Consider the following 27,969-nt stretch of genomic DNA (forward strand, 5'->3'; position numbering starts at 1 on the left):
TAGGCTGCAAACTAAATAGCAGTTTTGATCTGATAATAACTGGCATTAAGTCAATGAATTAATTTTAGAATACTCAGCTGTTTTTCTATGCCCTGCCAAGGATTTTAATATCCAGAATGCACTCTAGAAATAAAGAATATACGAACATTTCAAGCCCAGTACATTGAAAACATTTTTAAGTCTTGTTTCTTCAGTGTGGCTTTATAAAGATACATTGAGTAACTGGAAGTGACAGATAAAAGAACCCACTGTTTCTGTATATAGCAGAAAAGATGTTCTCTCATTTGAAAATTGGTGGCAGCTTTATTGCTTTAGTAGAAATGGCAGTTGTGTAATGGGCTGAAGGTCAACTTAACATGGAGGAGGGCTGCACTAATCCTTCCCATAATAGGGTCATTCTCATGGGCTGAAAAATTAAGCAGTAGGTAAATTTGGTATGAAACAGGAATTAATTTTCTGTGTAATTATTACAGCAATGACAAAGGAAAAAAGAGGCCTGACTACTGTAAACCTGAGTTAAACACTACAGTCCTGCTGTTTCTGCAGAGCCAAGCACTGCACTTGTCATATGTGTGGTGACTGTCCCTGTCATGATCGCTGCCAACGAGTGCTGGTTTAGCTGTTGGGATGGCTTAATGTAGGTAACCCAAACTGCACCTGGCACGAGCTGTGCATGGGTAACAGCTCTGCCTTGCTTGGGCTTGGTTCTGAACAGCCCCTGTGCTGGGCTTTGCCAGCACTCAGGGAAGTGACAGGTACACTCTGCTCCATTCGATCAACTCTGCCAACCATACCTGGAGGTGATGCCAACAGTGAAACACTCGGAAAAGCTGGGCTGCCAGCTAAGCTGCCTTTCCTTAGAGTAGGAGAAGATGACCTACAGCGTACTAATTGTTGGATGCATGGCCATAAAAAACTTGGAAAACTTGGTATATGAAAGAACAAACATACACACGATGATTATATTTAATAATTGCTTATTTCTTTACACAAAGAGTTGCTGGTGTCATTTTACAAATGGAATGGCAACAAATACTTTTTACAGGGTAATGTCTACAGCTAAAAAGTGCTTGTCTTGGCAGCTGAATTCAGGCTGAGAATCCTTTTGTAATACAGCCACTTATTTTAAGAGCTCTTGGTCAATGACACATACAGGACTGTATAGATAAGCTGTTGAACCAAAAAGTTACACATTTTGACTGCTTATCAATCATGGATATTAAATAATTAATACTAAGTAGCAACACTAACATGTTTAAAGGCACTTTTTTCTTTACTGAGGCTTAGCCTTACTTTTGAGACTTTTTGGCTTTCTTTGAAACACTAATTGTTTTAATAATAGCTTTTCAAGTTTGGAAAAGTTCAGACCTCTCCCACAGAGGCACTGGTCCTACAGAGACAGACACACTGATGAAGTATCTGAGGTAAACAGCTGTTCCAAAGGCTCTGGCTTTCTAAATTCTACCTTCAATATTGGTATTAGCAGAGGCTTGTTTTTCAAAGCAGTGACCACTGAATAAATCAGTCATGTGAGAGGAGATCACTGCAATAGAACTGGTATTAAACTTGAGGCTTTATAGCACCACAAATAACCTTTGGTTAATGTGTCAACTGCCTCACAGTTGACCTGCCACTGAAATTTTGAGGGACAGATTTTTCTGAGTTGTATTGGGAATATTCCAGTTAACAAATGTTCTAAATAAAACCTAACCTGTGCAATTTTAAAAAGCTAACTGCTGCCCCTAAGAGGAGGCATTATCTGCCAAACATGGCAAAAGGATTGTTGGATTACTGTTCTTCTGTGGTCCCCATTGTTGTTGCGCTTTCTCAAGTCCAGTTAGAAAACTGAGGCATTTGTGTCCTGGATAACCCCAGCCATAGAAGGGTCCCCAGAGCTCTGTTTCTGTAGAAAGTAGCACTTGTCCCTTCCAGGAAAAAAAGGATTCGCTTCCCAGGAAGGACTCTGAAATCCTTCAAACTGAATTATGTGTTTAATTCCAATCTGATTCAACTGTACATCCTCACTTAGAAGTGTTTTGTATTTTTTCCACTTCTGTATAGATTCTGAGCATCTCTGCCAGCTCTTGTACAACTTGTGTCTAGTAAAAGGAATAATTAAGAGTTTTCTAAATTGTATTTTAAGAAACGCGTACCATATATGCTCTTAAGCACTGACAGTCTGAAATCTGACAATTGATGTAGAGAAAGAGTCAGGACTCCCAGAAGATTTATACCTGAGTGCAGAACCTCCTATTCTACAGCTTAGTAAGTAAGCGAAGTACTCGGGGAGAGGTGGGGCCAATGAAACTGTCCAAAGAGAGCACAGAAGAGGGTCAGCAAAGCACAGCACAAGGCCTGGGCCTGGTGGAGCTGTGGGCCAGCCTTAAGGCACCAGGGACTGTCCGTCCCTCCTGCAAAGGGAAAAAGGAACTGAGAAATGTTAAGTGTTGCCTTAACTGAGCAGCTGACTGATCTCCTTGTGAATGCAGACGAGAAAATCCACATAAGAAGCTCCTCCATAAATACTCTTGTCTTCTACTAGGAACTGTCGGAAAAGCATCTCTGGCTGTTCCCGTTGCTTCACTATAATCAGCTGAAAAGAGAGAGATAATTTAGAATACAGTCATACTAGATGGCAGTAGTTTTCTTGTGTCTATTAGTGGATGCTCTTGAGGTGGGGAAAGCCCCCAAAACTATCTTTACATTTCAAGTAGCTGAACAGAGAGAAATTAATGTGAATTAAGGGTTGCAGAATAAAATGGTTACCTTTTAGACTTGACTACCTTTGAAAGTCAGTTTTGATTAGGAATTAAGCATATTTGAGATGCCTGTGCCTACAAATCATGCTGGAACTCATCGATGTGCAGGAAAGCTCCTGATACATAAAAAAACCTTTTATAGCTACTGGTAAGTTTTCACAAAGCCTGTAGTGTTCTTCTGAACAGGTAAAGCAGAAACAAGTTACCTTCATAGTGTAGGGCTTTTGGCTCTGGAGTTGTTCCAGGATATGCTTCAGTTTCTTAGAGAATGGATTGTCCAGGTCAGGCAGGGATGTCTGTCAGAAGGGAAACGTGGCAGGTGGTTATCTTCCAGTCACAGCTCTTACCAGTTCACACAGACTGGACTAGCTGCTGATAGTTATGGTGTAAGGAGCTGCGGATTTCATTCTAAACTGGGAAATGCCATCTCCTTCACAAAAATGTCTCATCTTGAGGACTCACCTGCCAAAGCCATTTTTCATTGTAAAACAGTCACTGTATGAAAACTCACTGTCAGGAGAAACTAACTATTGCAAAGTGTTTTGTTCCAATTTCAGCAATACACAGTTTAGGACTTTAATATCTACAACAGTCGAAGTTTAAGATTTAAAGAAGCTGTGAAAGCTTCTGTCTTGGAAATGTTCAGCTTACAATTTTATGTAAGTTAAAACACTCCTGGTGTCTTAACACCTTCTGCTGGTCACCTGTTTCTGATGAAAGACCACCTCCCTTGTTTCCCCGATTAGCATCTGGTCTTATTAAATCCTAAATCCTTAGTGTGCGTGTACTCACGGCGTCGGTGCTGATGTGTGCGAAGGACGGCACGTTGAAGAGCCCTTGGATGAGCTCTGGGGACACGCTGGCTCCCAGCCACAGGAACATGCTCAGCCCGTTGGCCAGCAGGAAGGCCCCTCCCTCTGACAGACGCTCCTCAGAGCAGCGCACGGCAGCTGGGACAGCATCGCTCTTCAGATCCAGGCTGTGCTGCGGGGAAAGACACGCGGCTTGGAGAAGCAGTGACAGAGCTCCACGTAGATAGTAAAAAGTAACAGCTGAAGGGTTTAGAACAGCGGGGTGGTTCCTTTCCAGCTAAGAGCTGGTGGTGATGTGCGGGCTTTGGGGCTGAATGGGGATGATTTGGGGGTTTTAGGGCTGTTTCTTGGTGATTTGGAGGTTTTTGTTGTGTCTGAATCAGAGGGATTTGGGTTTTGAGACTGAATGTTTGTGTTGTGGAGCTTGGGATGGGGATGGCAGGAGGGAGAGCCCCCCGGGTACGGGGCTTGCCCCTTGTTTTGGCCCTATGAGGGGGGTCTCTCCCTTCTGGGGAGGAGGGACTGACCAGATGGACAGATGGACACACAGACACACACAGACAGAGACAGACATACAGGCATATGGACAGACAGACAAAGACGGGCAGGTGGATGGACAGATGGACACACAGACAGACAGAAGAATAACGGATGGATGGACAGACGAATGGACAGACAGACAGACACAGGAACACACAAACAAAGAGACGGATGGACAGACAGGCAGACGGATACACAGATGGACAGACGGATGGATGGACAGACAGACCGACTGACAGACACACAGATAGCTTGACAGACAGATGGCCCAATGGACACATGAGCAGACAGATGGACAAACAGACTGACCAAAGGGCAGACAGATGCAGACAGACAGACAGACACGCAGACTGGCAGAGGCACACAGACAGACAGACATGTAGACCAACCAACGGACACACAGATGGACAGACAGACAGATGGACATATAGATGGACGGAGAGACAGACGGACACACAGGAACATAAAGATAGACAGACACAAAAATCGATGAATGGACAGACAGAAGGACAGATGGACGCATGGATGGGTGGACACACAGACAAAGAGACACATAGACACAGATGGACAGACAGGCAGATGGCAGACACAAATGGACAGACGGACAGACAGACACACAGACCAACGGACAGACAGACTCACAGGATGGAAAGATGGACAGACAGACAGATGGACACACAGAGAGAGGAAAAAGGGACAGATGGACAGACAGATGAAAAACGGACAGACAACAGACAGACACACAGATGGACAGACAGTCTGACCAACCGACACACGGACACCCAGACAGATGGACAGACACCCAGACAGACGGACACACAGCTGGACAGACAGACACACAGACAGACAGACAAGACACACAGCTGGACAGACAGCTGGACGGACAAATAGATGTAGGGATGGATGGAGACGGACGGACAAACAGACAGATGGATGGACAGCTGGACACAGACAGAGGAAAAATGGACAGATGGACAGACACATGGACACACACAGCTGAACAGGCAGGTGGACAGACACACGGACATAGAGACGGACAGAGAGAGATGGATGGACAGACACACAAACAGACGCAAGGACGGATGGACAGACAGACAGACACAGAAATGGACAGACAGACAGAGACAGACGGACGGATGGACACACAAAGAGATGGACAGATGGATAGACAAACAGATAGACAGAGGGATAGATGGATAGATGGACAGACACACAGCTGGACAGACAGATGAACAGACAGACAGACACACAGTTGGACAAATGAACAGAAAAACACGTACGGATGGAGGGAGAGACAGACGAACGGACAAACAGATGGGCAGACATATGGACACACAGCTGAAGAGGCAGCTGGACAGACACACGGACATAGAGATGGATGGATAGACAGACAGATGGACAGACAGATGGGTGGACAGACACACAGACAGACGCACAGATGGGCACATGGACACGTAGACAGACAGACAGACGGAGAGAAGGATGGACAGACAGAGACATGGATGGACAGACACAGAGATGGACAGACAGACACACGGACTGATGAACAGACAGAGATGAAAACGAGAAAGAGAAAGAAAAAGCAAAGAAAGAAAATAGAAAAAAAAGAATAGAAAAAGAAAAAACAAAAAAGAAAAAAGAAAAAGGAAGAAAGAAAAAAAGGAAAGAGAAGAAAGAAAAAAGAAGATAGCAGTAAAGAAAGAAAAGAAAAATGAAAGGAAAAAAGAAAATGAAAAAAAAATGAAACAAAAAAGAAAAGAAAATAAGGAAAAAGAAAGGAAAAAGAAAAGGAGAAAGGAAGAAAATAGAAAAAGAAAGAAAAAAGATAAAAAATAAGGAAAAAAGAAAACTAGAAACAAAGGAAAAAGGAAGGGAGAGAAAAAAAATGAAAGAAAAAGGAAGAAAAAAGAACAAGAAAAAAGAAAAAGGAATGGAGAAAATGAAAGAAAAAAGAAGAAAAAGAAAGATAAAAAAGAAGAAGGGAAGGGAAGGAAAAAGGAAAGGAAAAAGGGAAGGGAAGCAAAAGCAAGCTATCTCGCTCACTCCAGACTCACAATGGGCAGCAGGCGGGGGTAGAAGAAGAGCTGGGTGTCAGCCACCCCCATGGCCATGACCAGCTGGCGGTGGAAGGCTCTCTCATCCGTTGGGATTTCGGCTCTGCCCACCAGCACACAGCTCTTCAACAGGCAGTTCATGTACACGGGCAGCACCTTCATCGTGTCCGGCAGGATCAGCTGAGGAAACAGACACGATGTATTTGCCACATAAACCGTACCCCTTGTCTTAGCTGCTTTCAGCTCCCTGTAACCCCTGCCTGTTTTTCGGCACTAAATTAAAGAGGAATTCTCTGAAAAATTAAGGAGAGAAATAAAGGTTCACAATAAGTGGTTCTGGTTTTGTTTCTGACAGATTCGGGCCTCACTAACAATGAACGATTCATTGCCCACACTTGTGATTACTGCTGGCACTGCATGGGATGTAAAAGCCTGAGTCTTCTGTGAAGTTAAATCACCAGGACATGAGTGAATAATTTAAAAGGAAACGAATCAGTCAGTCTTACTTGTCAAAAATTAGAATACTACAAACGTCTTCAACAACAATTAAAAATGAAGGCTTTGTGAGTCAGTGTGTAATTCTACCCTGGCTGGCTGAGCCCCTTTGTCTGAATATGGGCATCAGTGTCCTCAATGGCATTGCCTTTTGCTCCAGAACAACAGCTTCCAGGTGTTCTAAGTGCAAACATTAATCCCACCTGTCATTAATTATCCTTGAAAGAAAAGCACAAATCTGCCCTGAGATGTTCCTTTCTGTCAGCACTAATGGTGCAGGGATGGGGTTCACCTGAGGCAGAGCCTGGCTGGGGAGGACAGTGTGGGCTTTACCTGGCTGACAGTGGCGGGGCTGGCACAGTTCTTCTTGTAGCAGGCCAGCATGTGAGCGGTTTGGTTCACGAGGATGTCCCGCACCGTCTTCAGGGGTTGGCTCAGAATGGCTTTAAAAGCTACAAACACAGAAGAGCTTGGTACATGGAGATGGACACAGCCTCTCAAAGTATCTATTATCTGCTATAGCTTCTGATTTTAATGACCTGAGGGTGGCTGGTTTTTAGCCCCTCCTACAGACAACCAAACCCCCAACACTGCGGTAGGATGTCCATTGGCACAGTTCTGTGCATTACCTACACACCAGCATTGCTTCTATGGCAGTTTGTCTACAATAGGAAATTATTTCTCTTTGGAAAGTTTCAGACTTCAAGAGTTGCTCAGACTTGGAGCAGCAAGGTACAAAACATGGTTTCCCACTAGGTACAAAACATGGTTTCCCACTTCAGCCCCTTTCCTTCCCTGACCTCCACCCAAATTGAAAAAGGAAACCAAACTGGTCTGTTGTAACTTTACCTGACTTAGCAAAGAAGTTGATGAGTGCGTCAGTCTCACAAGTCCTGTAGACATCAGCCAACTGGGCGCTGCAGTTCAAGCCTATGTTGTGGATGCGGATGCGCCGCTGCCCGCTCACCGTTGTGTAAAGGAGAGCACACTGCAACACACACACAAACCACCACCATTTGCTTTTTACTGCAAAACAAAAAGCTGCTGTCAGGCAAGAACCACCCACTCGGTGCATCAAAGGCATAAAATGCCTTCTGGAGCCAGCACAGCCTGGCAGTATTGCTGGCAGCAACATATCTGTAGTTCTTATGGAAGTAGATTAAAAATTATAAAAGTTATTAAAGTTATAAAAAGTCCTCCAGTAACATTGGAAGTGATGTTTAGCAATAGAGGGCTGCTCTTGAACAGAAAGATCACAATGAGTGCCACAGCAATAACAACTGCCATATAAGTAGCAATGAATCTTGTACTCCAAATAAACTTACTTATAATAAAATGGAAAAAATAAACACATCATGAGGTCTCAATGAGTGTTTAGAAAGCATTGTGGTGTCCCTGAATAGAACATGTACTACAGAGGTAGGGGAACACACCTTTTATTAGTGGTGGTATGGCAAGTTGTGCCTTGCTCCCATTAGTCCTACACCATCACTTCTTTTCTGCTATGACTGCAGAAGTTCTTGCTCACCATTACATGACATTATAAAACTTTTTTACCTGAATCAAGGCTCCAGTGTCTTCATTCAGTTTGTCATCATGTTTGAACTCCACTGTCACTGCCTTGTCACAATCAACCGCTGCCATCTCTACATCTGTAGTGTTGTTCATGTAAATGGCTCCCAAGAATTCCGTAGCCCTGAATCCTACAGCCAGATTAAAATGGGGCATTTTATTTAAAAAAATGGTAAATAAAATTGACATTACTTGCTGAAGCAGGAACCATTTTCTCTCAAGGCTTTGCAGCCTCAGTGGGTGCCACCAACTGTTGTTGCTGATGGCATTAGTGACAGCTGGGTGAGAAGGAAAAGCTGTGACAGACAGTGCAGACCTTCTGCACTGTTGGCTTGGCCTGTGTGTGTGTTTGCATTTGAGGTAAGCATGAATGAAAGGATGCTTGGAAAGTAGGCACAGTAATGTCACTAGAGTGTGAAAATAAGGAACACGTACCTGTCCAGAAGCAATACCTTTTTATACAACTTACTTGCATTCCGTGATGTGTGCACAGTGATCAGAAGCCTTCCTCAGATTGGATAAGCAGTTGTTAAGGAGGAATATAGAGGATGTGTGTGTGTGTATATATGTACATATATATATGTATATATATATACACACACATATATATATGAAAATATATGTATATATATATATATATACACATATCCATGCATTTTATCAGTCTATTCAATTGCTTTTGAAGCAGTAAATAATGAAGTTAAAGCAGCCTTATCTTACACATGATCTGCACAGCACTGTATTTAACGTTCATGCTTATTCCCATGGGTCCCATTACCTGTACTTGTCCGAACCCTCATCGTGGCATCAAATCCCATCTTTTTTTCCATATCCCTCCTGAGGTCACTTAGGAACTGGGGGCTGTCGCCATCGAGCTGTGAGTGCAGAGCAGGAGGAGAAGCTGCAGTTCAGCAGTGAGCCAGCACCCTTCCCGTGACCCTCCCCCAGCAAATCTGTTCACATTTACCAGCTCTCAAGTCCTCTGAAAGATTTCAAACGTTGCCTGTTGCTATCAGAATCGTACATACACAGGTGTGCACCACTCACCACTAGGCCTGCACATCCAGAATTTCTGTTCAACCAAACGAGCTCCAGTAACATCCACTCCTGCACTTAATCCCACAGCCTAGGCAGGATTTTAAGATGCCAACCAGCTTATTACTGTTTTGAGATACAAATTTGAGCCTGATCTGTCATTTCTAAGTTTGAATTTTATCCCCTGGAGTTGATAACCAGCTTTTCCAAACTCTGCTTTAATGTTAAATGTCCAAGCACACATTGAACTGAGATGAAAAGCAACAACTCCCCCCAGGTGTTTCTATCTGAAAGGCAGGAAAATGTGCACCACTTACCTGGAAATTGTTGTACTTGTACAGTGTTCCTCCAGTGTACATTGTGACAAGGCCCACAGAGGCTACGTCCACGTACTGATTTGGGAAGAGGAACAAATTCACACAGCAGCCATTGGCCACACAATCCCTGGCTAAGGCCTCATAACAGTTCCCCTGGGGCTGGAAGAGCGTCTGCACAAGAATAAAAAATACAGGTGTCATCACATTAGGTACCGACCACAACCAAAATGGCCACGTGAAGACAAAAGGATGAAGTTTGAAGTGAGCCATGGCTATGATCAACACATGTTGCCCTTGCCCATGTTTGCAGGGAACCATTTCAGTACGTTCTTGGAGAACTAATCACTAAAGAGGCATCAATGAAAAAAGATCAATGCCCTATTAGAGAAAATCAGTGTAACAGTAGACCCCTGGTAGCTCAGAGTAGAAAATACCTTTTCCTTATCTGTATTGAGTAGCTTTTTGTCATCTCTGTTCTTCAACTTCCCTGGTGCTTCCGCAGTTGGCAATGAAGAATGGAAGATAAACAATTTCCCAGCACGTTCTGCAGCCTGTTTCAAAGATACCATACTGGCATGTTTATTATTGCAATTTTAACAAGCCTAATATTCATACATTGGGGTCTCTCAGAGAACACTGTAAATTTTGTGAGTTCCTCAGAGATAGATAAATCACTTAGAATGAAATGATAAAAACTGGATGGAAGTAAGTTCCCAGACAAACTGGGGCTTTTCTGTCAGGAAATAACTTACTCCAGCACACAGGTATGTTGCCTGATATGTTCTTACAGTACTTTCTACAGAGAAATCTAAAATCTTGATGGGCAGAACTGGGAGTACCTCTCTCAGAGATTTTCCAGTTGGATGCAAGCATTATGCAACGAGCAACAAGTATCAAAAAGTACAAATACTAAGATCAGATAAAAGTGAAAGAAAATGTAGTTTTAGAGGAAAATTGTTTCTTTCAGTTCAGACACACTAGTGTTCATTATGGTTTTATAGATGAGTGACAGTTGCATTCCTGTACACAGGTATATGCAGATGCATAATTCCCAGTGAAAATCCTTACAAATTATAACTTAAAAATACTGAGCTAAATAAAAACTTAATTAAGAGCCCTTAAATTTGTTTTGTAGAAGTCAAGTATTAGGGGAAAGCATTCAGACACGTATCTGCTGGCAGTATGAATAAATAACAAGAAAATAGGTATTAAATTAGTATTTAAGAAACACATTTGAGAATCTGCTCAAAGTTCATGCTTTACTCATACAAAGCTGACAGATAAATCAAGTACTTTAAACCAGCACTGTTCTGCCCCTACAAATCCTGTGGTGACCCAGGGTGGTGTGTGTTTATTGGCAGTGCTCCAGGGAAATGTCAGCACTTCAGGGGGTGTCCTGGACATACAGAAAGGGACCGGGCAGCATCCTGGAGTCACTGCCAGCTGTATCCAAGCTGTGAGAACTTGTCAAACAGAAACCCTCCAATCCCACCTAGTTCAGATACAGTCATAAATATCCTGTTTTGCACAAGAAGTTTTGCAGAAGCAGGAGAAGGAGCAGAGCAAAATTGTATCTTATACTGACTTTCCTGCCCTTCACACATGCGGAGACTGGGTACCTGTGCAAACACCCAGAATATGGACTGGTTCTGCTGCAGTAACTAAACACTTCTTTATTTCTCCCAAATACTGAACAACAAACTGACTCCTGCTCCTCATCTTCTCCTAAACATCCCTTCGGTGTAGAATAGATTCTAGGGACTGGTTTCCCTCAATAAGAAAATCTGGGAACAGATGTTATGCTTGCCAGTGTTCTCATTTTGACTAAAGCTAGAATTGTTAGAATTAGTGCTGGAAACAATCACTTTTTTCCCTAATTTCCCACTGTGATGGGACTGGCTTTTGGCAAACCCAGTTTGGAGCTGGTTCTCTTCCCGAAAGGCATGTTCCAACCTTTAGTGCCTCCATGCCAGCCTGGATAACAGGAGCGAAGATGGTCTCACTCTCATTGGTGTCTGCAAACAACTCTGGAATCTGGTCCAACAAGCTACAAAAGAGAAAGGATCAATGTCTCAACTCGGCAGCATATTTGGGATCATCCCCAAACCTTGTAACATACCCAGTCTTCACAGAGGAAGACATTTTCCATGTACATGTATATTATAAAAATAATACGAGTTTTGATGGCTATCACTATTTCTTTGCCTCAGAGGTGGAAATAGAGGCATCTGCTGGCTTCTGAAGTATTTCCACAGATACATGTATGCCCCTAACCCCAGCTGACTAAAAGACATAATGCATATCATAAAGCATTCACATCTTAGTCTCAAAAGGAATGATTATACTTTACTTGGTAATAACTGATCGTGATTCCTCGAAGTCAACAAGGAAACCATCCAGCAAAGGAACAAACACTTCTGAAACATCTGTGACCACCATCATCTGAGGCTGAGCTAAGCTGCTTTTTACATTGAAGAAGTGGAGGACCTTGTTATAAGTCACAAAACCAACTCGAATTGCTGAGGATTCTTCTTGTTCTTCTCTGTAAGAAAAACAAAACCCAAGTGGTTATAATTCTGAAATTCTGACTTTGCAATAAAAGCATTCCTTCCACATGCAAGGCACTCTCTGATCATTATCTGTGCTGGGAGCAACAAAGCAAACAACAACCAAGCAGATGTAATGGCCTCAGTCTTTGCCTTGGGTCAAATTCAAACACCCTGATAAAATCAACTGCTCTATTGTTTATTTTTTAAAAAAATATATATTTACATCAATGGTGCATCCTGCTCAAACAGTTAAAAGTCCCTAAGATAAAGAATAAACCATGTTGTCATCAAAACATGGAAAAAAGAGGACAATTAGTTACAAGATATGATGAGAAAACAGTCTTTATTTAGGATACATTGTAGTTCAGTGCCACTAATGCTTGATGCCCAATCAGAGCAGAACCAGGCTTGAATTATATCTGGTGACTTTGGTGGGTGGTTTGGTGGAGATGACTCCTGAGAGCACCAGCCCGTTCTGCCATCAGTAGCAGCACCACCAATAAGTCCCAGTTAGCCCTTTACCAGGTTCACAGTCCTAACTTCAGTGAGCATTCATTAAAAGGCAATCCTTGTCAAAAACTGGTCTCAATTACTAATAAAACAGCACCTTTTTGTAGCAGGGTTTCTCTTGTAAACAGCAAACCAACCCTTTACCACAAAAACCATCACTGGCAGTTTCACAGCCTTATCTAAAACTTTGCCCTTGGCACAGAAATAATTTTACTCCTACAAACTACCTCTGCCATCAGTCTAGAATGTTAATCTGCCATTTGCATTTTATGGGAACGCAGTTGGATGAGAAAGGGGCTACTTTGACCCAAAATGAATCAATATTCTCTATTGAGCACACTGCATAAGGAAGCATTTTAAGTAATTCCTCCAAGATACAGTAACTCAAACAGATGCATCACTTCTGGATGTAAATTCTGAATCATTCTCAGCACTCAGGCACTGCCTTCTTAGTAACATGATTGGTAGGAGCATCCCAGAGCTTGAGGAGGACAAAGTACTATTACATTTCTATACATAGAGCACTCTCCTTTTTCAAAGAGAAGCATCCACATCATCCTAGTCCCAAAGGTGTTACACAGCAGGTGTTTGGACCTTTCTTCCAGGTGCTGCTCTTACCCATGTCTGCACTGTCACACTTCATCCAAGATCTATCACCATTTAAAGATCAGCAGACAACTGCCTTTGGAGCTCACACAGCATTTAGTTCTTTTTAAAGTCTGACAAGGAATCATATTACAGAAAAGCATTCAAATGTTGTTTTAGTCATGCACCTTAAAATCATAGTTGCACAACTCATTATGGTGATTTTCTGAGCTCATAAGCACAATTTCTATAAACACATTTCTCTCGATTTCTCTTGTGTTCTGGCTTGGAAGACATTTTGAACAGCTCTGCTCTAAAATTTGAGCAAGCAAGACCTTTTTGTGACATAGATCACTTCACTACCCTAAGTCCTTCCTCTTAAAGATACAAGCACAGGGCGAAGTCCCTGCACAAGGCTCTTCCCTCATGTGGTAAGAGCAGAGTATTTTTGCAGGTGTATTTGTCCAGCAACAGAAAATGAACTTTGAATGAACACAGTGACCTTTGTGTCTCAGCACAAAGTCTTATCACAAATTTTGGTGGAATGCCTTATGTTGGTCTTTTTTAAATTAATATTGTTTAGGACAACAGACAAGTCTGGGGAAACTAAAGGGCCTGGCTTTCTTTTTTTTTTTTAATTTTTTTTTCAGTGGACATGAAAACTTCGGCCCACATTATTTGGCAGCAGATCTCTGCAGAGTGCCAGTGAGGAGAAAGGTAAATGTTTCTCTTTTGTGATGTAGATACACTTGCTTTCATTCTTCCTCAACTTTCCCTATTCAAGCCTAGGTGTTTGTAAACTGCCAGCTGTTTTTTGTTACTCCACTCAAGCCTCTTATTATCTTCGGAGTCATGACTGATCGTGATGGAAAGCTCTGACATGTTCAGGATAATACCGAATACTTGTGTCTCCAGTGTGATCTTCAATGAAAAAGTACTTGAGAGATGGCCTTACATGGGCATCTGACAAATGAACCCCCCTGCCCTGGACTGGAATTGCATATCCCAGATTATCCCAAGGATCTTATCTCACACCCTTCCTCACACTGCTCTCTCCATTTCTTAAGTGTGTTCTCCCTCTGCAAGTATTGGCACTTCGAATATATTTTCTTTTTGGAAGTTCTTTTTTATATGCAGACGAGAAACACCTTGTCTACATCGCTTTTGAGTCTTTCACTGCTCTCATTTCACTACATGTGTCATCACTGTTTAATCTTTATTGAAAAGTATATCTATACACTAAACCCCATACTACACTGCACTAAAATAATATCCTGTCAATGATACTGATCAGCAGCAAGACTGCTACATGTGTGTTTCATGCTCACAAAGCACATGTGCTGTATTTCATAAGATGTTTGCTGCCCACAAGAGTTGTTCTCCTCTCAGGTACAAACCAGGACAAGAAAGTCTCGCAATGCAGCAAGATGCTTTAAATGTTTTGCTTATTAACAGTAAGAGCTAAAGATACAAGGCACCAACACTATGGCTCTAAGAGAGTGGCCACTCTCAAGTACTCTGCTTTGGGTATTTCCCTGTTTAATTTAATGAGAAAAGCAGCATTGCAGTAAACACAACTACAGCAAGTAAAGTCGAAACTATGAGCTGTGACTGAGCTGAAAACACCACTAGAGTTCACTGCAAGAAAGGAAAAGAACACAAGCTACACGTGCAGTTGGTATGGCAGAGTCTTCCTGTTCATACAGTAAACCCAGACATCAAGGTCTAACAACTGCCAGCAGTGCTAAAAACTAACATTTTGTCACTATCACCCCAAAAATGCCTGTACTGTAAATTCTAACATTTTCTATAGCTTGGTTTTGCCTTTCAACATGCAGAGCTGCTTCATGAGAAGTGCAGTGTAGTGAGTTAAACAAAGCACACTGTTTCTTTACCTTGGAAGTTTATCTAGCAGAGTCTTTAGTTCATCACATATGAGTTTAACTAGGCCACTCTTTATGTTTCTGTAGGATACATCAATCATGAAGATATAAGCTGGTGGATTTGGAGGCTTCTTGTCCTACACAAAAAAAACATTCACAGGGAAAATTAGACAGTGTCTTGTTATGAGGAAAATTGTACAGGTGGTACCATAAAAAGCAATGTAAATACAGTGTTGTTTGGAAAATGCTGTGAATGATAACTAGGAACTATTGCAGAAAGCTGACACGAATTGGGTAAAGTCCAGCCCTGGAATAAAACGTTGTCAATGGAAAACAGCATCCTAATGGAACAAAATATCTAAAGGATAACAGCTTATTAGATAAGATGCGACACAAACATTTTCTGCCGGAATTCAAGTGTTTAAACAAATTTGCCTTTTGGCAAACCCATATGGTTTTGCATTCCCTATAGCGAGATGGAATATAATTTTGTTAATGCTGAAATTTAGCTTTTCTTAGCATTTTTCCTCTAACAGCTGTTTAAGGGATTTTTAACCAATCTGGAAACAGAAAGTACAGCTTGGGTACTGAACCAGAATTAGAACATCTCAGTTCTCTGCAGCACTCAGTGGTGATTGTCTGCATCCTGTCTCTGCCTTGCTGTCTCACACTCCAACACATTCTGGACAGCAGTGTACCTCCATCTAAGAAAAATTCATCTAACCCTTGAATTATGACTTATCCTTAGTCCCTGGCACACTTTAAACTAAACTAAACATTATACCCTTGATTGCACTCATTTGACTCATGTAAATCAGGATTAATTCCTGTGAACTGAAACCAGGCAGTATTTTTCAAAGCTGTTCTGTTTACTTGAATCCTAAAGTTTCAGAAACTGCACCAAACATTGCTTCTAAACTCTTGTATCAGATCACCATTCATAAAGAATCTCTGCCTAATTTCTGACAAATAAATGGTAGAAACAAGGGCTCGTGCTCTCGGCACATCCACTAAGCAGGAGGGCAATAATGCAAACCAGCTGGGATTTGTTAACATTTTTTGTGGCTGTTCATCCTTGTCATTTGATAAGCACAAAAGGAAATGACTTCTCAGTTCTGGTCTTGAACTGGATTTATAAAATATTTAAACCTCTACAACTCGGAGCCAAATGAAAAGTGAATTATAAAATAATGTTAACTTCTGTAACATTTAATGACTTGGCATTTCCAGTGTAACTGTTAATTCCATAGAAGATTTCATTTCTGTAACATTCCAGTAAGTCTATGGATGGGTCTTTGCAACAAGCTGGCAGAGAAAAAGAAGGGTGGAAATGGCACACAGCCGTTCAGCACACAAGAGGTTTCAGAATTTGATGGAGCTACACTGGATGCACACTGAGCATCCCCCACTGTGTTTCTGTAATGCCTCACCACCACAATTCTCTTCTGTTCTGGGGTTTAACCCAGGTTTCAATCCAATCTTTATAGGTTATCTCAGGGATTTCACTGGATTTGGAGCAGTGCCCTAGTCAAAAAGTAGAATTAAACCTGTCCATTTTCTTCATACCAGCAATAATCTGATGGTCTGAGGAAGTTACTGGTAGCTACTTCAAGACTTCATAGGGCCCAGTTGCCTTTCCTAACCTTACCATGACCTCAGCTCCACTCCCAGGGAGAAAATTCTGCCTGATTTCAGCAAGAACAGAAAAATATGTCCGTGCTGTGGTCAGATGAAATCACACTTGCAGTTTTGTAAACTGAGCTAAAGTTTGAAAAATTTAAGAATTTATGATCCCAGAACTATCAAATTCAGTTCTCTAATAAAACCAACTACAAATATTTACAGAGACTTGAGTGGGCTTTGGATTGAGTCCTTCAGTGAATCAATATTAGGAGAGAGAACTCATTCCATTGTAACTTACTGGTAAGAACACCAAAACTACTCTTGCCGGGAAAAGATTACAAGGTCAAATTCCCTTACTAAGGTTTTCAATATTGGGAAGGCAATTTATGTGTGTGCCTGTCTTCAGAATCCATAGAAGACATACATCTAAAATGCAACAATTCATCAGAATCTCAAATATATCCCCTATGCAATGCAACACACCAGCTAGTACCAAATGAATGCCCCATTAAATACTGGTGATCCATGACTTTGCTGTGCTGTTTGTTATTATTACTTGTTTGTCTCCCACTCTGCAGCACAAAAGAACAAAACATTACATTCTCCACGTGTATCTACATCTTCTAGAACGTTCCTGGACTCTGATGCTCACCTTACAAGTGCATTTACTCAACTGTAAGTATTTAAAGGAGCTTGTTTGCCTTGATGTAACATTGGTTTGCATACTGGAAATACTCACTCTGCAATAGTCCAGAGTAGCAACATATTCATAAGATCCCAGGGACAGCTCAGGCCTTTCGTAGTGGTCTATCCGTCGGCCCATGTGGTCCAGGTGTTGAAAGAAGAATGAAGGGACTACAAGCCAACAAAAGAACCAGGGAAAAAACATTTACAATTTGGAAAGGAGGGGAACAACACGACAAATTCTTTCAGCAGATGTGATGTACTAATGTAGGCTCCTCTTTCTCTGATCAAAGGAAGAGTTTAAACACTTCTCCAGTAAAACTGACCCAGGTCATTCCCACTGGCAGGAGCCTGTTTCCCACAGGATACAGACTTAACAGTGACTATTTTGTTAGCAGATACAGTCTAGCCTCAGATTAATTCAAATCACCACAGCCAGAGCTCTGCAGAGGGACAGCAGTAAAACTTTTCCTAAAGCCTGTCCTGCTTTATCCAAAAATACCACTGCACCGGAAATAGCACTACAAGGTTCACAGCCCTGGCCTAGTGTACGAGAGCATCAGGTCCATTATATTGGGAACCTTCTGCAGCTACAGGTAAAAAGTAGGAAATCAAGTGTGTTTGCCATCAACAATTTACAGAGCCAGTCTAAGGCTTAGAATCACTTTGGGGAAGAGTCACCTCTGGGGTTTAGCTCCTTGTTCCTCAATGAATACATATTCAGAATGCTTATTTTTCACATTTTTGCCTGTAAAAGTGCAAGTGTGTGAGAGGAATATCAACCTTGTTTCTTGGCCATTTTTAGTCCTCATCAATTTTTTTTTTTTAATAAGCGCTTTCTGACTTGGATAAAAGACACTGTAGTAATACAAAGCATGATTTAAAATGACACTGCAACATAAATGTCTTTCTTAAAGTGTTCCCAGTGCATTTATATTTCCCTTTATGAGAGTTAACAAACTATGAAATTTATTATCTGCTACGCTTGCACAAACATTAGAGCTCGAGGCAGAGAAGCGGTTGGAGCGAGTCTGTGGAGGTTCACGTTTCAGAGTTGAAAAGATGACTGTATTAGGGAAAGCACTATCCCCCTGTGATCCAGCTGGGCAAATCCAACTTGATACAAATGTCTAGAAAGGCTAGTTCTGGCAAAGATTTGGGATTTCGCCAAGAGCACAAGAACAGTTATGAGTCACATGCAGCACACTTGAACAAATATGGCATGGTATCTTCTGTGAACACCAACACTTGTCACAGTAAGATTAATGGCTTAGTTAACCATTGCAACCACAGTCATGGACAGGACAAGGCTAACATGGTTCTACATATCTGCTTCTTGCTGGACATTTACATTTCCTAAAGAAATTAATTTTTTTCCACACAGAAGTTGCTTTCAGTTAACACAAGCAGCTTTGTATCCTGGGCTGATGTAAAATTTTAAAATAAAGTTTTGATCATACCAGACCGGGCTTCATGAGTCAGCATTATTTTCCATACATATTTTTTTTTTTAAATCAGACTGAACAAATGTTTTATTCTTTATTCTGTATTATTCTTGGGAAGTAATTTTTTTTCATTTGTGAAATAAGCCCAGTTACTGCATCTCCCTAAACTATTTTGTCAGCAAGTCAGCAAGTGAAGAAAATCATTGTAGCGATACAGTTTCTTTACAGTGTTATGGAATTTGCATGAATCACAGGTCAGAGAAATACCACTTACCATCATTTATACAGTTACAAAATCCACACTGGTATCTTCTCCCACCTTCAATGAACTGCATGAAGGGACACATGTAAGCTTTGCACCGGTTGCATCGGATCGGTCCAGTCTCCCCATGGTTGACAAGATAAAGGGGTGTCTACATGAAGAGGTACAGAGAGAGCAATGCAAACTTGAAATCAAATTGAGCTAGAAAAGGTTAAGTCAGATTTAACTCTTGTTGGAGATCGTTGCTTAAGAGTTCATTCATCATTCAGCGTTCACCCAAAATCTGTGGTAGGGTTGGCTCAACCCCAGGGATCTCCCCAGGGGCTAAATTTACAAGTTCACAGGTCATATTCTGATATTTATGAAAAAAAGAGAAGGATTCAGACCAAAAGCCTACAAAGTTTTGAAAGCATTGGAAGTTTAGGGCTCCAGGCTGATTTTTTTCCAGCAAAGGGTAATTTTTACAGCTCACTAAGAGAAATCTGTTGGAGTCAGGTCTTTTTGCCTTCTCTGTCAGACTGAACATTTCCTGAAGAGATCTACTGCAAATCTACTGCAAATGGGTATTTGCTACGGAACCTGCTCATATTTTGTCCTAAATGCTGCCCCCCTGCTGTCATGTCACATGCTACACTCATGTTTAAATGATGTCAGGGGCACAGCTGGAGCAGGAGATTTAGGAGAAATACTAATATTTATTGAAGGCAAATACATACAGCAAACAAGTCCAGCACCTCAAGCACTTGGCAGTTTAATTACACTGACCACGCTTGCTTAGAGCCTCTGCCAAAACCCACAGCTAATGGAAGACATTTTCCAGATGCCCCTTTCCCTAATAACTGCAGCAATTGAAAGATTCCTGTGATTATTCTTAATGTTAGAAAAGTCAGACTTGAAGCCACTACGAAAATGGAAGTTTGCTCCATTATTTGTGAAACTCTACAGTTTTTATTTTTCTTTCTTTTTCTTCCTCCTTTCAATCCCAACTAAAAATCTCTGAACATAAGCATAAGAAATGTCCAGAGTATGGACACAGAACAGACCCCTAGAAGAAAAAAAAGTGCTGACAATGCCTTTTAATGCTAAAACATCACACTAGCACTTTTTTAATTATTCTGTCTCTTCTTGAGGAATGGACATATTTCATCTATCACACACATTATCTTACACACATTATTATATTATTGGGGCCAAAGAGTCTTTGGACACCTAGAAAATCACTCCTGTCTTCTAGCATTAACTACTTACATAGATTCTATAGTTTGCTTATACTTTACAGGGACTATTTTACTCATTTATTTCTCCAAAGGGTTTAATACATTTTGCCAAGGATTTTCTACATACGAGTGCATTTTTACTACATGGCTTCTAAGTGCTCCCTCCTGCTCCACTGAAATATTATTTTACTGTGTTCTTTCCTCTATGAGAATTGAGTTTGCCCCAAATTAACCCATAATGCCAGCTGGCAAACTCTCAGGGTCGTTTTTCAGACATGAAAGCCTTGGCTATAAACCCTGCTCATCAGCTACAATCGCTTAATAAGGTTTAAAAGTTCTGGGGTTTGTTCATTACTTGGCAATTTTCTGATTAGCATTCTGCTGTATTAGTTTAATGAGACCTGGATCTGGTTTGCAGTTAATATTATTAGCGTATATGACCTGGTAGGGGAAAAAAACAAGACTAAACCAACTTCTGATATATTTATATACGTTGATTCAGTAATTTTAAACCTTAGTTTGATACATTTAATGTTATCCAAGAGCTAAGAAAAATTACCCCCAAATGTTTATATTTTGAAATACCACAATTAGGACCTTTACAGAAAAAGCATGAACAAAAACAATAAAAAAATAAGTGCCATGAAGTTCAGAGGCCAGGTGTCTATATTCTTACACATACCTAATAAATTACCTCTTAAAGACAAAAAAAATAAGGGGAAAAAAATAAACTCACAAAGTAAACCAAGCAAAAATGTATGAGACAGAATTAAGGATTCTGTCTAACAAAGAAAAATTCTGCAAAAAAGCTCTATGTGTACCCTTATTGATTTATTAATTAATTAAATGGAATTTACATCTTAGTATTTTCTTCAAATCATGTAAATCATTACCTCAATAATGAACACATCTAATGATAAAGCTATCTGTGATAATTTCAGAATAAGCACTGACCAAAAGCACCAAAAACCCACTTCTTGATGAAAACAACACAGTTGTGAAAGAAAACTTATTTCAAAAAAGGTGGAATCTTTCAGTGCATTTCACTGTAGAACCAGACAGTTTACCCATCAAGAGAAAGGAATTTGTGCTTGGGTTTGTAAACTGCATTTCCAAACATCAAAGTCATTTCTGTCAGGGTAAAAGAAAAAAAAGGGTACATTTCTATGGGAATGTACAAAGACAAATAATACTGTACATGCATTAAAATGCAAAAAATCATGAGTTTAAAGTAATGATACATAAAAGCAAAACAGTCAAAAAAGAGACGTGGCACTAAATGGGAAAGCGTTGTTTGCTGTGCTCCACTCTGTAGATGTCACTGTACACCAGAAGAAAAAGCAGAGGGATCTCTTTATGGTGCCATGGAAGTCAGCGGCAAAATCACGGGAGCAGGGGAATGAGAGAAAATCAAAAAATACCTTTTTTCATTTTGTTTTCGGTTGGTTTTGGTTTTTTAAGCAAATGCAATAGTCCTGGGGGTTTTCCCTTTCTACCTGTAAAGTATCAGCATTTTCTTTCCTCTCTTACATCTCTACCACTGATAAGTGCATCAAGTGAGATCTCTGCCACAACTATTCGGACATTTGCCAGACATGTGGACTTCTCTTCCCCCTCATCTCTTCACAAACCTTTGACCACCAAAGAGAGAACAGACATGGACCTCACAAAAAGGAACACTTGGGTATTGATTGCTGGCATTCCAGCGCTATTAAATGTCAATATTTCTCAAAACCAGTGACTAAACAAATACTTGCTAGGCTAAATCTGAACAGGACACACAAAAGGGATTCCTGTTTTGTAAACTGGGAGAGTAGAGAGGCACAACGAGTCAGCTGTGCTGGGAGGCAGAACACTGTCATTTTAGGTTACAGCAAAGGAGGATTGGGCAGCAGAGATGGAAAACGCTGTAAGAGACCTGCACAAACTTTTTCTTCCATGGAACCTTGAGGCCCCCCTGAAGCGCAAGCCCTGAAAGCTGATCTGATAAACCATAACTTAACCCCAAATAGAGCTGCGATAGCAGGAGTTTTATTTTGGAAATATTTCAGCAAGAACTCTCAGAAGTCAGAACAGTATCACAAAGCAATAGATAGACTTTGATGGCACAGCTCCAAGATGAAACACATCCATAAAAATTTCCAAAGGGACTGTAACCTGCACTTCCAAGTCTGAGAAAGCTGAATTACTATTGCTTGCTATAAAAATGAAGTCCTGACACACTCCTGAGGGTTTCCTGTGATGCCTGCAAAGTATCACCGGGGCCACAGCTGGAAATTTTAAGTGTAGGAGTAAAGGACTGTGATGAAGCTCAAGATCATCATGGCACATCTCTGGAAAGGCATTCTAAAGAGAAAAATCCTAAGAGAGAGATCCTCTGGAGAACAAGAAAGGCAAATGCAAATACTGAAGAAAATGAGCCATTTATCAGACAACAAAACAAACAGATCGGTGTCCCTACAACACCTCATGCCCAGAAGAGGAACTTGCCAACAGCTCCATAAGCTTTGAAGAGCATTGCCACTGGAAAACATGGAGCATCACTCTATGCTATGTAACATTGCATGTTACATGAGACAAGTTGTCTTTTCAAATGCAAACTATCTCAGAGGGAAACAACTCTGTTGTGTTTAAATTAGTACAGTAAAAAACTGAGGAAAAACTCCTCTGAATAATCAAAGAGAATTTTGAAATGTAACAGTGATGTTTTTGGAAAGAAATTAGGTCATGAACTGAAGTGTCTCTGTTTCCTAGCACTGTTGAAGGGGTTTGTTTTCTTTTATTCTATCATCATAGATTGCTTTCGAGAAAGATTAACCAGTCTACAAATAATCCCTTGGTTTTGACTTGTTTTACTGATTCGCATTAAAATGTCAAGAAAGCATTTCCTTTTGTGATATTCCCACTGTCTTTTATCAGAAGCCATTCCCTCCAAAGGCAGAAATTGTTTGCCTATTCCTGGTTTTCAGATGTTGAACATGATCAGCCTCCTCAGCTGATGACTCGAGCCAATTTGGACTATCTCCTCTGGAAGGTTCACAGCAGGTTCAAGTACTTTCCATAACACAGTCCTTTTCCATCTATATTTCCCTGTTTCCTTGCAAGACTGCAGCATGGCTAAAGCATCAGCCACATGAAGCAGGATCTCTTGGCTCTATCCTGGTTTTTACAATCACATAAAAATGCACAAAGCATGTTCAAATCTGCTTGCTCAAAACCCCTCCAGACCCAGGCTGAACACTGACCTGCACACACAGCATTGCAAAACAAACCATGGCAGGACAGGGGAATTGCAAGTGGACACTGCACATGGGATATAATCCAGGGTGTAGTAAAATAAACAGAAAACTAGTTACTGATTTCAGTGGATCATACCTCAGACTATCCTTGAAATCCTTATTCAGCATTCCCTTTTTAAGAGGAATATTGCAATTAATTGAATAGAGTTGGCAGTGTGAATAGTGCAAATCCAAGCTACTCTATTCAACATGAGAAGGAGGATTTTTAAAAATTTGAGAATGGGGGAAAATGCATGTAATAATGATAAAAATTTGATATAAAGAAATACTAAAATTAGCTAGTTCCTCAGAATTTCCATATCATATAGGTGACAGAAGGGGGGGGTGGAAAAATGAAAAAGTTCACTCAATGCTTGAGAGAGGCACCACAAGTTCTGCTGGTCATGATCCCAGAGTGGGAATACCAAGTGTTAACAAGTCAGAGCTCTCCAGCACCTCTCAGCTCTGTAGTGCTGACTGTTACTTGGATGTAGGACATGCTGTATCTCAAGTGAAGGTCAGCAGCCAGGATTAACTGGTGATATAAGCAGGAGTGTGAAATTGGATAATCAAGAAATGGTGCTGAACAACAGACTTCCAAACTGTTAGCACTTAAACAATCAGATCTCAGGCAAGACCTGCCTCAGCCAGTGTACGTTCACCCCAGCAAGAGAGGAGCTGGTGCAGAGGCACAGACACAGGAGGAGAACAAGGGAAGGTCTCAGAGGCAGACCAAACTTCCCCAGGACAGCGCTGTCATTCCCATGTTGTCTCCCCCCCACCCCTGAGGGTGATAAGCACATGTTAAATCACAGGGGAGGACTGAGGTTCACGCCTGAGCCGACCCACAGCTCCACTTCCCACGTATCAGTGTCACAGATGTTCCAGCACCACAGCCCTTGTTTGAGATTTTCAGGTAAGATTCTCACACTAGCTGTAAAACCATTGAAAAATAAGGCAGGCAAGTTTTAGAAAGCTTCCCTACAGAAATGGTAAGGAATAATTACCAGGGAGGTAGTCCAGGCTCCCCGCTCACAGGACTTTCACATTAAAATCAGAAGTTTCATTTTCAGTGGTTTGTTCTCCATCTGGCTCGTTTTACAGAAGCAAACAGAGCTCTAAAAGACACCTCATGCTGGCATCATTTATATTTTTTGCAAATCACTGGAGGACAACTCCAGAGGATCTTCAAAATAGCAGACTGAATTTGGGCACAAAATACTATTACTACTGACTTCATGACAGGCCCAGTCCCTTACTGTATTGTCATATCAAGGTAAGTTTATCCTCTCATGAATTTTTTAAGAATGCTAAGAAAATGATAAACCTGACAGCCCAGTTTATAAGACAGGCACAGCCTGTACCATACAAAGATAATGGGCACATTGGGATACTCATTCTGTTTTAGAAGGCCAAGCAGCACCTAATGCAAACAAAGCTGTGACCATTTCTAACATGCTCTAGAACATCCTTAGGACAGGCAATAAAGTAACACTCCAAAGAGCACTCATGGAATATGCAGCTCGGGGTTTAGAGACCAAATATTTAAGTTTATGTATAAATTCAAATGTAGTGTAGTGACCTCAGAAGCAACACTTCTCAGAGATGAAATTCTAAATCAGAAGAACATTATCAATGTTATTCACAACTTTCTAGCAAGAACAAAAACAAACCTCCACTTTGGATTGCAAGTCCATTCTCGTCTGCTGGGGTTTTATCAACTTTACAGATCAAACATATGGTTTTTTTCCTTTTTATGCACACACATATATAGATGGATAGACAGATGTGTGCACAAATACCTAATATATAATATTTTTCATAGGAGAGAAAAGCAATTGCTGACTTAGGGATCATGCATGAAAGTCTAATGAGTGCAGGGTCTCCCTCCTTCCCAAAAACCTAGAGCTGTTTCTCTTTTGAGGCATTACTGTGACTTTTTAAACTGTCTACTCATGTTTGCATTCCTGAGAACTTTCACAACAGCAACTGTCTTGCTCCTATTTTTGCACAGCTAAATATACTAAAGAAAGAAACTTGAATTAGAAAAAAAAAGCACAGAAACATTTAGGAGTGTTTTAATTGGAGATGGATAAAATAGTTCTGCTTATCTGCAGGCTTTCTTGGACACCATTTATTAGTAACCACACCTCTAAGGCTAATTAATTTATTTTCACTGAAATCAGAAAGAACTGGGCATAGTTAAAGTGCTTTGCTGCATTCCCAAGCCAATAGAGCCGATTGCCACAGGAGTACTTGGAAAGCACAAGGAGACCTTTTGTGCCGTGAACAAAAAGCAGCACTGAATAACTTCACCTCTGTAGCACGGAGACCTGGGATGGGTTTAATGCCCTTTATAAAAGTCAAGTCCTTTTTACAATGACAGTTTTGAAGGTCAACAGAAAACTGTTACTTCACAAATACCACATCAGATAGGGATGTTCCTGCTTTGAGTCTCTCTTCCCTGAATACTTTTGCTACTATGGTAGCTGGCATGCTTCAAGCAGACTCCAGAAGCATCAACCATCCAGAATATTTGTATGCAACTACCCTCCCCTCTTTTGTTCACACTGAGCTACAGCTGAATGTCCCAAGTAAGGGGCAGTGTGGAACTGAGTTATGAGGTGTGCTGCTTTGGCTGAGGCACAGTTAACTTTCTCATTGGGGCTGGTGCGGGGCTGTGTTTTAGATTTGTACTGAATACAGGGTTGATGAAAAAGAGATGCTTTTGTTATTGCTGGGCAGGGCTCACACAGAGCCAAGGCCTTTTCTGCTTTCCGTAGTGCCACACTGGGGAGGAGACTGGGGTTGCCTGGGAGGCTGCGAGGAGACACAGCTGGGACGGGTGACCCCAACTGACCAAAGGGACATTCCAGACCATGTGACATCATGCTCAGGATATAAAGTAGGGGGCATTTGGAATGATGGCATTTGTCTTCCCCAGTCACACATGATGGGGCCCTGCACTCCTGGAGACAGCTGAACAGCTGCCAGCAGCGGGTACAGTGGGTACAACCTGAACACCACAGCAAGCAGCGAATTCATTCCTTGTTTCGCTTTGATGACATGCATGGCTTTTGCTTTCCCTATTGAACTTTATCTCAACCCACAAGTTTTCCAGCTGTCAGCCTTCTGATTCTCTCCCTGACCCCACTGGTGGGGGAGTGAGGGAGTGGCTGTGTGGAGCTTGGCTGCTGCTGGGGTTACACCACGACCTGAGCTAAGGACACGCAGATCCTCACTGCTCTGATCCTCACTCTAGGGCTGAGGTCATCTATGCCTCTACCTAGCAAGCATGGGCTGGTAACTGTAATGTAATAACACACTTTACATGGTGGCATCCAAAATACAACCTTGCAGTAATATGCATGGATAAGTAAAATACGTGTAAACTAAAAACACAGTAACAACTCCAGTTTAAAGAGAAAATATAAACCTTTCCTCCTGAAGCCCTAAAGTCGCTCCTAAATAGGAGCGTGTTCTGACTGTGAAGTTTCCAAGGCAACTGAGTAACATCTCTGACAGCTTAAGGTTAGAGCTTGCACAGTCTTACAATATTTAATTTGCTGCTGTTGCTACAATCAGCTTTGGCCAGTGCCCAAGATGAGACAAACTCCATCTCAGGAGTGCAGTCTGGAGAGGACAATGCACACACAGAATGGTGAATGCCATTCAAGCAGCCATTTGCAGTTAGAGAGCAATAGGCAAAGTAATTTTGTGCTTGAGTGTCATCTTTGTTGGCAAAATAAATTATCAGTATTGTTGGCCAGCTAAGTGTATATAACTGTTACTTTTTATTTTTTACTTCTGTATGTACTGTTGCTTAGTCAGTTTTTTCTTCCGCCACAATTGCACAGGACAGTCACAGCATCCAACTTAGCACAAACCAATTACAACATCCTTATAAAGGCATTTCCCAGTCTCAATTTCAAATTTGTATAAAATTAGTCAGGAACTTTGATTACAATATGAATAAGGTTTATATAAATGTCCGATTTTCAAGTCGTTGTCCTCTTCTCTTTCAGAATTACATCCAACAGTGGTTCATGGACCAACATCCTGCACAAGTGTTTTAGAGAGTACATTTTAAGACTATTTTTCAATGCACACTAAAACCAAAAAGGCAGAAAAAAGTAAATCAGAAAATTTACTTCAATTAGGAAGAGCTCCACTGCAAAAGCCATTGCTAAACCTGGTTCTGAATGTTCATTCTAGTTACAGAGAGTAGTTACAGCCCAACAGGGCACCAAAAATCTTTCTGCTCCATGATGAAGTCTGGGGAAGCAATCCAATTCCAAATTATTTACTGCCAAATGCAGACTAGCACAGGCATATTCCATAAAAAAAGC

General features: G+C 41.2%; 1 protein-coding gene across 3 annotated transcripts in view; it reads right to left on the reverse strand.

The window, feature by feature from the left end:
* Positions 1-960: 960 nt before the first annotated feature.
* Positions 961-27,969, reverse strand: part of SEC24D (SEC24 homolog D, COPII coat complex component) — a 47,329-nt gene continuing 20,320 nt past the window's right edge. For 2 of the 3 annotated variants that reach the window (XM_017825105.1, XM_017825106.1), the window contains exons 9-23: positions 19,138-19,276; positions 17,474-17,589; positions 15,124-15,248; positions 11,935-12,126; positions 11,538-11,631; positions 10,019-10,135; positions 9,585-9,755; positions 9,011-9,107; positions 8,218-8,363; positions 7,510-7,648; positions 6,994-7,112; positions 6,166-6,345; positions 3,552-3,743; positions 2,966-3,055; positions 2,453-2,593 (exon numbers count right to left, since the gene is read on the reverse strand). In XM_017825105.1, coding sequence (XP_017680594.1) covers positions 2,453-2,593; positions 2,966-3,055; positions 3,552-3,743; positions 6,166-6,345; positions 6,994-7,112; positions 7,510-7,648; positions 8,218-8,363; positions 9,011-9,107; positions 9,585-9,755; positions 10,019-10,135; positions 11,538-11,631; positions 11,935-12,126; positions 15,124-15,248; positions 17,474-17,589; positions 19,138-19,276 — 2,058 coding nt within the window. Of the gene's footprint in view, positions 2,594-2,965; positions 3,056-3,551; positions 3,744-6,165; positions 6,346-6,993; positions 7,113-7,509; positions 7,649-8,217; positions 8,364-9,010; positions 9,108-9,584; positions 9,756-10,018; positions 10,136-11,537; positions 11,632-11,934; positions 12,127-15,123; positions 15,249-17,473; positions 17,590-19,137; positions 19,277-27,969 lie in introns of all 3 variants that reach the window. The other variant, XM_017825104.1, reaches the window with a different exon arrangement.

Source organism: Lepidothrix coronata, unplaced genomic scaffold (assembly GCF_001604755.1).
Source record: "Lepidothrix coronata isolate B3197 unplaced genomic scaffold, Lepidothrix_coronata-1.0 Scaffold116, whole genome shotgun sequence".
NCBI classification, from domain to species: domain Eukaryota; kingdom Metazoa; phylum Chordata; class Aves; order Passeriformes; family Pipridae; genus Lepidothrix; species Lepidothrix coronata.